General features: G+C 41.8%; 2 protein-coding genes across 2 annotated transcripts in view; both read left to right on the forward strand.

Moving 5' to 3' along the window:
• Nucleotides 1-7,548, forward strand: part of BTK (Bruton tyrosine kinase) — a 46,649-nt gene extending 39,101 nt beyond the window's left edge. The window contains exons 18-20 of the mRNA XM_056124197.1: nucleotides 364-482; nucleotides 2,480-2,637; nucleotides 7,119-7,548. Of these exons, the coding sequence (XP_055980172.1) occupies nucleotides 364-482; nucleotides 2,480-2,637; nucleotides 7,119-7,190 (349 nt within the window). The 3' untranslated portion in view covers nucleotides 7,191-7,548. The remainder of the gene's footprint in view (nucleotides 1-363; nucleotides 483-2,479; nucleotides 2,638-7,118) is intronic.
• A 787-nt stretch (nucleotides 7,549-8,335) lies between these two features.
• On the forward strand, nucleotides 8,336-11,388 carry TIMM8A (translocase of inner mitochondrial membrane 8A). The gene is made up of 2 exons (XM_056124198.1): nucleotides 8,336-8,555; nucleotides 10,351-11,388. Exons 1-2 carry the CDS (start codon nucleotides 8,424-8,426, stop codon nucleotides 10,510-10,512), a joined length of 294 nt encoding a protein of 97 aa, XP_055980173.1. The 5' UTR covers nucleotides 8,336-8,423; the 3' UTR covers nucleotides 10,513-11,388.
• Nucleotides 11,389-11,684: the final 296 nt, after the last annotated feature.

The following is an 11,684-nucleotide window of genomic DNA, read 5'->3' on the forward strand; positions in this document are numbered from 1 at the left end:
AATCTATTAAACCTGTTCGCTTTACTCAATCCTTCCTTCTTCCCTAATCAGTCTAATTCCCACAGGCAACTGCAGAATATAAAGGAAGGACAAGAAATGAGAAAGGAAAGAGAGGTAGAGAAGAGGAAGGGAGATATCTGTTAGATGTTATTTCACTTCACCCTCCTGTAAACCATGCTGTCAATAAGGAGCCCTAAAACAAATATGTTTTTAAGAAAATAACATTTGTAAAAGATTTTGGTCGGTCAACAGAGGCTGTTGAGAAAGATTGTAGGCGTGTGCAACTCTTGTGACTATGCCTAGAAAACTTCAGCATACAGCATCTCCACATCCTAATAATAACAAGTCCACAATCCTTTGCAGGTATGTTCTGGATGATGAATACACGAGCTCAATAGGCTCCAAATTTCCAGTCCGATGGTCTCCACCAGAAGTCCTTATGTATAGCAAGTTCAGCAGCAAATCTGACATTTGGGCTTTTGGTGAGTGGATAAGGTTATGCAGATAATATAACTCTAAAGATGAGGAAGGGGAATAGTTGGATTTTTGTTTTATGTGTTTTGTTTGTTTGGGGATCACATCTGTGATGCTCAGGGTTTACTCATGGCTCTATAATCAGGAGGCTATATCTTGTTCTTGAATAGAATCTGAATAGAACACACAAAGCAAGTGCCTTATCCACAATACCATCTCTCTGGCCTCTACTTTTTGATTTTTCTGTTTGATTGTAACTTCAACTTTGATAGCAGGAGGTGACATATTCGATATGCCAAACACAGTAACAACAAAGTCTCCAATGAAGACGTTACTGGGCCCGCTCGAGCAAATTTTAATATTGAATAAAGAAAAGCAAAAAAGGATAACCTAAAACTATTTTCCTGCTCAAGCATTTCAATTGCAAGATACTATTGAAGCTTAAATAATGACAGGAAAAAGTAATGGTCACTACATGAGTGACTGTTCTTTTTCTCTCACAGTCTCTCGATTTTATCTTTGTTTTATTGAATTCCCAAAAACATAAATTTTGGGGATTCAATGTTCATTGAGAAGTTGGCCTTAATACTAGATATGGAAGAAAACTAATAGTTATAAACTTAAGCTAACAAATGATTACTGACCTAATTTTATCTGTGAAATAGTTACCATAGTTAAATAGGCAAGGATGGGAAAACATTGCTTTCCCCTTGTTATTGATAATGAACTTTATTTTTAGAATAGTTGTAGATCCAAAGAAGAGTTGAATGTAAGTGAAGAAAATTTACTGCTACCCATCTTCAACATACACAGATACCATCAGTGTTTCTTAACAGAACTGTATATTTGTTACAATTGATGAATTTATATTGACATGTGATTAGCACCTCAATTCCATAGTTTATATTAGGATTCATTTTGGAATTTAAAAATAAATATTATTTTAAACACCCCAGCATATAATCATAAAAAATCAATTACCTGGGCTTTGTTTTAGTAAAAGATGATACAGGGGACACATGTGTTCATTGTGTTAAAAAAATAAAGATTGAGGAAGGAAAAAGGATTAATTCATGCTTGCAAACTGCAAAGAGAGAAAACTAATTTGTTTTTCTTTTTTAAGTTTTGTGTTCACACCTGGCACAGTAGTTAATGTTCACTCCTAGAATTGGTGCTCAAAGTGCTGGGGATTGAACTGGGCAAAGCCTTTGTACTAGCCCTTTGAGTCTCCCTGACTTCTGGTTCTTTCTTTCATTCATCTATTCTAGTGCTTCTCATAGTGCGCAATACCTCCTCCAGGAGATACTGGAACAATATGCATCTCCTAACCTGAGTTTTTTTTTTCCTGAAAAGGCCATGGTAGGCCATTTATGTTTTGGAAATTTTGGTCTAATCTACAGAGAATGTATAGTTATAAACTTAAATTTAACCCCAGGGATAAACAAAGTCACTATACATGACTCCTGTCTTTTTAGAATTTATACTGTGGTAAATAAACAATTCATTTAATATCCAACAGCTTCTCAATACTATGTACCAGGGATTCTGCCAGACCCTATTACTTTTAAGACAAATTAGAGGCTCTTTGGCTCTCTCCTAGAGAAGTAACAGTTCAGTGTAATACTGATAGTCCTCCAGTATGATCAGAACTATCAAAGGAGTTTGGATAGAATGCAAAAAGCACTGAGGATTGGAGAGATAGTAAAGTTGTTAGGGCACTTAACTTGCACATGGTTGACCCTGATTCAATCACCAGCACCCCATATGGTCCCCTCAGCCCCTCCAGGAATGATTCTTGAGCACAGAGCCAGGACTAAGCCCTGAGTACTTTCAGGTATGGCCCAAATAATAATAGAAATAATTGTTTAAAGAAATGCAAAAAAACACTGAGAGGGGAACCAGTTGAATACAATGTATAGGGTTGTTCTAAGATAACTATGACTGCCCACCCCCAACTCCCTGAAAAAAAACAAGAAAATGATTTAATAATTTTTCTGTCTCCTAGGGGTTTTGATGTGGGAAATATACTCTCTTGGAAAGATGCCATATGAGAGATTTACTAATAGTGAAACTGCTGAGCACATTGCCCAAGGCCTGCGACTCTACAGGCCTCATCTAGCTTCAGAGAGGGTATATACCATCATGTATAGTTGCTGGCATGAGGTAAGTCCTTTGTTAGACTAATCTAAACTCTTTCATTGAATTTGCTTTTCCATTATGCAGGGCTAGCACCCAGAACTCATTCTCCCTAGCAGCATGGTAGCCAGGCACAAACATAGTAGCATCCATTTCCCAATGTCAACCTCTTCATGGCCCAAGGCTTTCCCATGCCTGTTCTCCAAGTCTCAGTAAGATAAATTTATCAGAACCCGATCTAGCTTTATACTTTTACAAGAGAAAGTGTTGTGGGGGTCTTGTCACCTAGTAGAAGTCATCAATCAAAGGAACTAAGACTAATGTGTAAACATTAAAACCTTGGGGCTGGAGTGATAGTATGGCATGTAGGGCCTTTACCTTGCACACTGCTGACCCAAGTTCAATTCCCACATCCCATATGGTCCCCCAAGCACTTCCAGGAAAAATTCCTGAGTGCAGAGCCAGAGTAACCCCTGAGCATTGCTGGGTGTGACCCCCCAAAATTAAATACATTAAAACCATAATGTCATTAACATTTAGGTGCTGAAGAGATAGTACAGTGGACAGGGTGCTTGCTTTGCACATAGTCGACCAGGATTAAATCCCTGGCACCTCATATGGGTCCCTGAGACCCACCAGGAGTGATCTCTGAATGAAGAGCCAAGAGTAAGCTCTGAACATCACTGGGTGTGGCTCAAAACCAAAAACTTAAATTAAAAATTGTTTAAATAAAATTTCTGCCCATTCTTTTAGGAGTCACTGGCCCTTTCATCTTAATGACTCTCCTAAATAAATTGTTTGCTTTTCCCACACCAGGTGTTAAATCCAGGACTTCATACTTGTGATGAGGCATGTACTCTATCATTGGGCCACATCCCTGGCTCCTAAGTGAGATTTTGTCTTTTTCTCCATCTAGTTTTTGGGCCATGTCTCTGATATGTACCCAGGCCCCATTCCTGTCTCTTTGTTCAAGGATCTATCCTGGTGGTACTCAGGGGACCTATGCAATGTTGGGGATCAAATTGGGGTCAGCAGCATGCAAGGCAAGCACCTTAACTTCTGTATTATCACTCTGGTTCACCTAAGAGAGATTAAAAAACAACTCTAATATCTGAAAAGGAACTAAAATAAATAATTCAGGATAGAAAGATAACTCAATGGGCTGATTGCATGCTTCGCATGTAGGAGGCCTGGGTTTAAACCCTGCCATCACATGTCCTCCCGAAAATCATTGGGAATGAACTCCAGCCACAGAGCTAGGAGTAGCTCCTGAGCACTGTTGGGTATGAGTCCAAAAATTAGGCAATTCTCATTAAAAAGTATGTTGCATTATGGGATCTGTGAGTGGAGCATATGCTAATTTGGTGAAAAAGGGTGTCTGTCCCACTATTACTGAAATGCTTTCCTTGTCTCACCTCATGTTCTTCCTGAGGTGCCTCTTATACTTTTCAGTAGATCCTTGGCAACCTTCATTTGATCATCTAAACCTCTAGTAGGAAATAAATACTTAATTCTACTTCATCAGATACAAGATAGGCTCCAACAAGCCCATGTATAAATCTGGTGCTCTGTGGGTAGGATGAAAAGTAGCTCTCTGGATCAGGGCATAGCTTCTTTCCTTCAACAAATGACTAAGATCACAAAGGGTGCCATTTCCCTTCTCCTATAGCAAGCAGGATTGATCAATGGTGATTGGCTCCCTTCCACCTAGAACATCTTATCTTTGTTCTGCTAGATAGTTATTTCTGACAGGCACTTTCTCCACTGCCTGTATAAAGTGGTAGTCACCAAACTACATGCACATCAGAATTCCTGAGGGCCATTTTTTGGAGGGGCTAAAATGTGGTGTGGGTCATACCTAGCAGTGCTCATGGGCTACTCCCAGCTTCATGTACTCATTCCCGGTGGTGCTTCCTGCATGCAAATGATATGCTCAACCTGTTGAGCTATCACTTTGGCCCCAAAGGAACTCTTAAAACCACAGCTGCCAGAGGTAAGGAAGTGCCTCTTGTAGATCATATGCCTTGAATGTACAAGATGCTGGGTTCCATTATCAGCAACACACAGCTCCCTAAGCACCACTGGGTGTGCCTCCCTCTCCTTCACTAAAAAACCTACAGATGCAAGAAGCTAATGTTTCAATCCTACAGAATAATTTTTTTGCTTTGGGCCATACCCTGTTACTCAGACACTATTCCAGGCTCAATGCTCAGGTGCAGCTACTCAGTGATTGGGAGATCATATGATATCAGATTTGGAACTCAGGACTCCTGCGTGTGAAGCATGTGCTACAGCCCTTTGAGCTATATCTCAGACCTAAGAAATTTTTTAAGTCAGAAGTTTATAAGTTTTACATTTAAAATTTATAAAATTAGATAAGAGATTTATATTTACAGTGGCATTCAAATTAAGTTACCAGATTCATTACTCAGTTTTCCCCATTACTTAAACTGATCCAAATATTCAAAGCAGAGGTAAATCTAATACAAATAAATGTAATATAAAACCAACTTATCCAGGGCCAGGGAAATAACTCAAAGGGCTAGTGTTCATGCTTTGCAAACTGGAAACCCAGATTTGATCCCTAGAGCTGCATGGTTTCCTGAGCACTGTGCTGAGAGTAGCCTCTAAGCACCACCAGGTGTGTCCTCCAAAGAAAATAAAACCCCAAACCTAATTTATCTTCATAGAGCACAGAACCTATATTAGAGGAAATTTTTTTTGCTTTTTGGGTCACACCCAGCGATGCTCAGGGGTTACTCCTGGCTCTACACTCAGGAATTACTCTTGGAGGTGCTTGCGGGACTATATAGGATGCTGGGAATCGAACCCAGGTCGGCCACGTTCAAGGAAAACACCCCACCTGCTGTACTATTGCTCCAGCCCCAGGAGGATATTTTTAAATAAATTTTAACTAGCATTATAAAAAATATAGATGACTGGGCTTCAGCTCCAGAGAGTCTCATTAAGTTTGTCTGTGATGGAACCCAGATATTTCTTTTTAAACTTCCCAGAAATTGATACTCAGTTGTGTCTGAGAATGACTCAAAGGAACAAGTAATTGATGACTTTTTGATTTTGATAGCTTGAGACTTTCTGGCATGACTATGCCCTGAATCACTAAAAAGCACAGGAGCCTAAGAACCATAACTATCAAAAAAGGGCCTTAGTCTGAAGGCCAGACAGTGGTAACAAAGGGCTCCAGTTCTCATAATCCCAGTTCAGAGATGCAGCCTTTGGTTTTACAATGTAAAACTCTTTATCTTTTGCTATAAGATGACAGAAACAGTGTTTTAATTTATTTAGTCAATACTAGCAAAGTTTATTTGACAAAGAGCTTGTGTTTGTGGGGGGCATGGGGTCATGCCCAACCCTGTTCAGGGATGCTGTGCTCCAGAGGTCATGGCCTGTGGAGCCCAAATCAAACCCATCCAGGTCTCCCACATGTAAAACATGTGCACTAACCCTTTGAGCCAGTTTCCTGGCCCCTAGCCTTTTGTTTTAAATTTTTTGGCATCTTAGGGCTGGACTGATAGCACAAAGAGTAGGGCATTTGCCTTGCACGCAGCCGACCTGGGTTCGATTCCCAGCATCCCATATGGTTCCCCAAGCACCGCCAGGAGTACTCCAGCATGAGCCAGGAGTAACCCCTGTGCAATGCTGGGTGTGACCCAAAAAGCAAAAAAAAATGGGAGTGGAAAATTCTATCATATTTATGGACACATGCAATCATTTGGACTTACATACTTAGTATAAAAACTGTTTGGACAATAAATCATAAAGAAGATGTGTTTCAAACCAAATTACAAACTATCACAATGTATAAAAATTCAGTTCTGTCAACTTTGGGAACTATTTTTCAATTGAGGATCATTTTGGTGCACAATTATATAAAGAATTTGCCAGGTTTTAATTATTTGCCAGGTTTAATTATTTGTTTAATTTGCAAATTGTTGTCTCCATGTTAATGACCTGAGTTACTAAAGATGAAAAGGACTATATGGAACAATTTTGTTTACTTTACCTTTTAGTAATCGAAAGGGTTTGCTGCTGGACATGATGGATATACTTAATAAGCATTTGCTGCTTACTCATTGCATTTTCCTTAAGTTCTGCATCGTAGCCCATTATAACACTGCCTTTAAAAATTATTTTATTTTATAAAGTTGTTCATAATAATTTATTACATTCAATATTCCAACACCAATCCCATCACTATTACACCTTCCCACCATCATTATTTAGAATTTCCCCACCACCACCCAAACCTGCCCAAAGACAGATCCTAAATAATGTATTTTGTATTGCTTGTTATGACTAATCTGCTAAAAAGGATCCAAAAAACTTTCCTTAGATGAATGTGAGTGAAGAGTATTGTATCTCACCCTGGAGACATTAAGCTCTTGAATAAGAGATTACTAACATGTTGTTAAAGGTTGAGCCTTGTATGCTAATATTTTCTTTTTTTGATCACGATCCATAACACTGCCTTTTATCTTTGGTTTTAGAAAGCAGATGAGCGTCCCACTTTCAAAATTCTACTGAGCAACATTTTAGATGTCATGGATGAAGAATCCTGAACTGATCAATAAGCTTCTTCATTCTACTCCTCTCCTCCAAAAAGCCCCAATTTCACTTTCTCTAAAGAAATCCTAGATTAACAACGCTGGGGACTATGTGTTCTCATTGAATACACAAACGACTCTCACTCTACATCTAGGAATGCCTCTCTTCTTTGATTCCCTGGGATAACGCCTTTTGAACAAAGGCCAAGGAATTATTGGGCCTGGTTATTGCCCTCCGGAGTGGAAACTTCCCCAGAGTATTATTAAGTCAGACTGCATTTGAGACGGAAAGATTTTGGAGAAGGGCAATGTAAATAGCCTAAGAAGGAGGGTGTAGCAGCTCTTTGGGTATGCATTAAAGTTTGGGGGAAGGAAAGCAGAAAGTGTACGGGGGCGGGGGGGAACGGTGTCAAAAATAGTAGGGGAGAGTGTTTCGGTAAAATAAAATTCCTGGAAAACATGAAAGTTTCTTGCTATCTCAACGAATCATACAGCTTCGCTGAAGCACTCTCCCTGTATTCCAGAAAGCGCTGTGTGACATTGGTTTGGTGTAATTTGACACTGAGAACTCGACTGAAACCTCGGCATTTAACCCTTCTAGCACTAGAGCTGTGTCTCTTAAGCACGGTGGAGCCACAGCACGGTGACTGGCACACAACAGGCATTCAACACTAACCGAAGTGATTCTGACTATTGGAGACAGCCTTTGTTGCGGCTCTTTCCCCTTACTTTGGGAGGGGAAAACACCAGTAAAGTAGAAGCGGGGCCCCCTGGATCGCTCACGAAGGGCGGTGCGCGAGCAGAGCCGCTCGGACAGCACCCGCCAATCTGGCAACGGGCCACCGGGCGGGACCGTGAGGCCATGCAGGAACTGTCCACGTGGTTTTAAATAAGTTCCTTTCGACTTTGTAACTCCACCCCCCTCCTTTTTTCTTGGGAATAACTTCTAGATCGCGACGTTGAAGCGCCAGCCCCGCGACCCCAGGGCGCACGCAGGATACTGCAGCCCGACTCGGGACGGGAGCGCGGAGCGGCGCGCGGCGCGCGCGGGCGAGCCGGCGGGCCGCGCGGGGGGGGGGGGGGGGGGGGCGGGGGAGGCAGCGCGCAGAGCCGTGCGCAGACGCAGTGCACTTACGCTTACGGGGCGGTCCCCGAGGCAGAGGATTGTGGTTCCACTTCCGTCTTGGAGACACGTGAAGGTCGGTGAGTTGGTGCGGAGTTCAACTCGGCACGCGGGGTCGCGCCGGGATGGATTCCTCCTCGTCTTCCAACGCGGGGGGTTTGGGCTCCGTTGACCCGCAGCTGCAGCACTTCATCGAGGTGGAGACACAGAAGCAGCGCTTCCAGCAGCTGGTGCATCAGATGACAGAACTTTGTTGGGTGAGGATTCTAGGGCTGGGTCCCGGCCGGTGCACCTACTTTTATCCCATCCTTGCCCTGCTTTTCGTATTCGGGGAGGGGGAAGCACCCGGCAGCACCTGTTGGGATTCCTCGGGGAGAACGGGTTACTCCACTTTCCGAGGGGCTGTCACACCGGACTTGAGCTTTGCTGGTGCAGAGGTCTGGGGCGCGTGCAAGAGTTACTCCGCTAATCCAACAAGCACTTTCAGGAATCAGAGGTTGAAACTGTCTAGTTCCCGTCACTCCAGTTTATCAGAGCCGGAGTGCTGGGATTAAATTGGGCACCACGTGTCTCAGAGAGTCGGTCATTTTCGCTTTCCTGGATTCTTCAGGTTTACTTTGAGCACCCACGTCCACTAATTCTCCCGACGTGAGAATTGACTGGCTCTAGCCCACTATAAGAAAGTGGCTTAACGTCTCCCAGCGCACACACTTACTCGCCTTCTTGTTGGGTGGTTGTGTAATACCAGGAGGCTTTGGGTCTGAAGGTTGAGGGATTTAGTATGCCCCGAAAGGGGACTTTGGCAAAGCCATTTGCAGTTTGGGATCAAAGTATTTTCCGACTGCCAAGGGCAGCATGACTGTCCCTTCCGTGATAGCATTTGTAGAATTCAAAAGCCAACGATAGTTCTTGAAATTGTAGGGTCTGTGGCTTTAATATAGAGCAAAGGATGATGAATGAAATTTATTTGAATCATGTAACTTGAGCTATTCCAGTCATCAGTTTCCGTAGCCCCTTACTTAGACATAGGTATTCTCTGGATTCTGATCCTTAACAAATTACCACTTGACTCATCTGCTTTGCATTATAATGTTTTGTTAAAAATCTGTGAAATTTGTTTTGTATTCAGGTGGCCAGGACTAGGGGTAGATGGTTAAGGATTTCCTGTAAGTATCTAGGCTATGGGCCCTTTCAGAGATAATTCCTTTAGTTTTTATTTACCTTGAAAGATTCCAGAATCTCAGGTCATATACATATTTTTCCTTTGCTTGGTGTTTTTTTTTATTTTTGGGGCCACATCCGACTGGCAGTGCTCAGGGGTTACTCCTGGCTCCGTGGTCAGGGATCACCCTTGGCAGGACTTCAGGGGACCATAGTCCTCACCAGGAATTCAACCAGGATCCCGCCGAAGTTTTGCCTGATGCATTATCTCTGCAGCCCCTTTGTTAAGTTTTGCTAAGTTTCTTGCTCCAGTGATCACTCTTTTATTCTGCAGTTATTTTAAAGGATGCATAGTTACAAATAAACTAAGTAAATGGCTACTTGTATGCTACTAGTTTTCTTGCTCTGTATTAGTGCTGCCATTTTTTTGGCCAGTAACTAACTTTAGGGCAAAGTATTTTTGTGCTACAGTTTCCTTCTTTGTAAAATGGGGATTAATGCTATTTGTTGTATTTTCGGAGAGCGAAATGTAAGAGTATAAAAAATTGCTCTCTGTAAAGTAAGCTGCCAAATGTGAATGATATTATATCAGATACTATTTGGGGGATAACTTTTTCTTTCTTATTGTTTTGGGAGGGTACACACTCAGCAGTGCTCAGGCATTGCTCTTGACTCAGCACTTAGGAATTACTCCTGGAGGTTTCTGGGAGCCTATGTGGGATGCTCGGGATTCAACCTGGTTTTGCTGTGTGCAAGGCAAACGCCCTACCCGCTGCACTATTGGTCTGGCCCTGATATTTTTTTCTTTTAAGCATCAAGTTTATCCCCTCTCTCCTCTTTTCTCCCTCTCATCCCAGTTCCCTTTGTGATTCTGTATCTTGTCCTGAGCAGGAGAAATGCATGGACAAGCCTGGGCCAAAGTTGGACAGTCGGGCTGAGGCCTGTTTTGTGAACTGTGTTGAGCGCTTCATTGATACAAGCCAATTCATCTTGAATCGACTGGAACAGACCCAGAAATCCAAGCCAGTCTTCTCAGAAAGCCTTTCTGACTGATATCAGCATTACCTCTTTGGAAAAGGAAGGTACTTCAAGAAATGAAGACCTATTGATGGGGTGGTTGAAGAAAGGTTATGAGGGGATTGACTACCACCTGTGTCACTCTTGGGTCATCCTGTCATCATCTAAGAATGAACAAAGACCAATATTATGTGTGTTTGGCTGGGGTCATATGTGTTTTTGGTTGTATTTTTTAAATGCCAATCATGTGAAGACAGTTGACAGGTGAATGGAAAATTACTAGATACATATTACTGTAATAAGGGGCTATGCTTTCCTCAAAGTCCCATTAAGTGCTTCCTATAATTTTAATAGTGGAACTGCTTTCTTTGATTTGATAGTGGGACCACATAGGTAAAATCCATCATGTGTATGGATTTATTTGTTTCAGATTTCTGGGGAGATTGATAGACATCTTTTGTTTCTCAAAAAAAAATGGCAATGGGAAAAAGAGCAATTTGGTAACTAACTCTTAGACCTCCTTTTCCAGTATTTTAACTATGAGTGCTGGGAAACCATCTGTAATGTTCATATAGTATACTTTACCTTCCTAGTTTATCTCCCTTATACTGTGAGTTAATTATATCTATGAAATATGATATTAAGATAATATACACAGCCTGAGAATCTAAAGGCCTTTAGTGATAAAGGACCCTCACCAGTGAACATAAATATTATTACTAAATTGCCACAGGAAAAAGGTAACTTATAACCCTGTATATCTCAGGGTCTCAACCATTTAAAGATGTGCCTAAGTTACAAAGATTAGGCCAGTTTAAAAACTGTCATTTCAGGTAGAAGTGCATGCCTAATGCATAGATTGCATTTACTGCATCCTTTGATCATGGAAAATAAAAGCTTCTTTAAGTTTCATGTTTGTGATTCAGAAGGTGTTCTTTTTGGGTTTGGGGCCACACCCAGCAGTGCACAGGGGTGACTCCTGGTAGTGCTCTGGGAACTAGGTGCTGAGAATCAAACCTGGGCCTCTTGCCTGCAAATCATGTGCTCTTGCCCTTTCAGATATCTCTTTGGCCCTGAGAAGAATTTCTATTCCGGTTATCACCTGTAACCTGCAAGAGATATGGTGTGGACTGTTTCCCTGGCTAAAATGTCAATCTGGGTGCCTACTCCATAGGATATATAGCACATGGTTCCAGAGATCCCCGATC

Source organism: Sorex fumeus, unplaced genomic scaffold, assembly GCF_029834395.1.
Source record: "Sorex fumeus unplaced genomic scaffold, SorFum_2.1 ptg000050l, whole genome shotgun sequence".
Taxonomy (NCBI): domain Eukaryota; kingdom Metazoa; phylum Chordata; class Mammalia; order Eulipotyphla; family Soricidae; genus Sorex; species Sorex fumeus.

Bases quoted from the DNA above. Each gene is read 5' to 3' on its own strand.
- TIMM8A (XM_056124198.1), top strand. From the start codon at position 8,424: ATGGATTCCTCCTCGTCTTCCAACGCGGGGGGTTTGGGCTCCGTTGAC. The intron at 8,556-10,350 runs GTGAGGATTCTA...TGTCCTGAGCAG, and splicing joins AGATGACAGAACTTTGTTGG to GAGAAATGCATGGACAAGCC.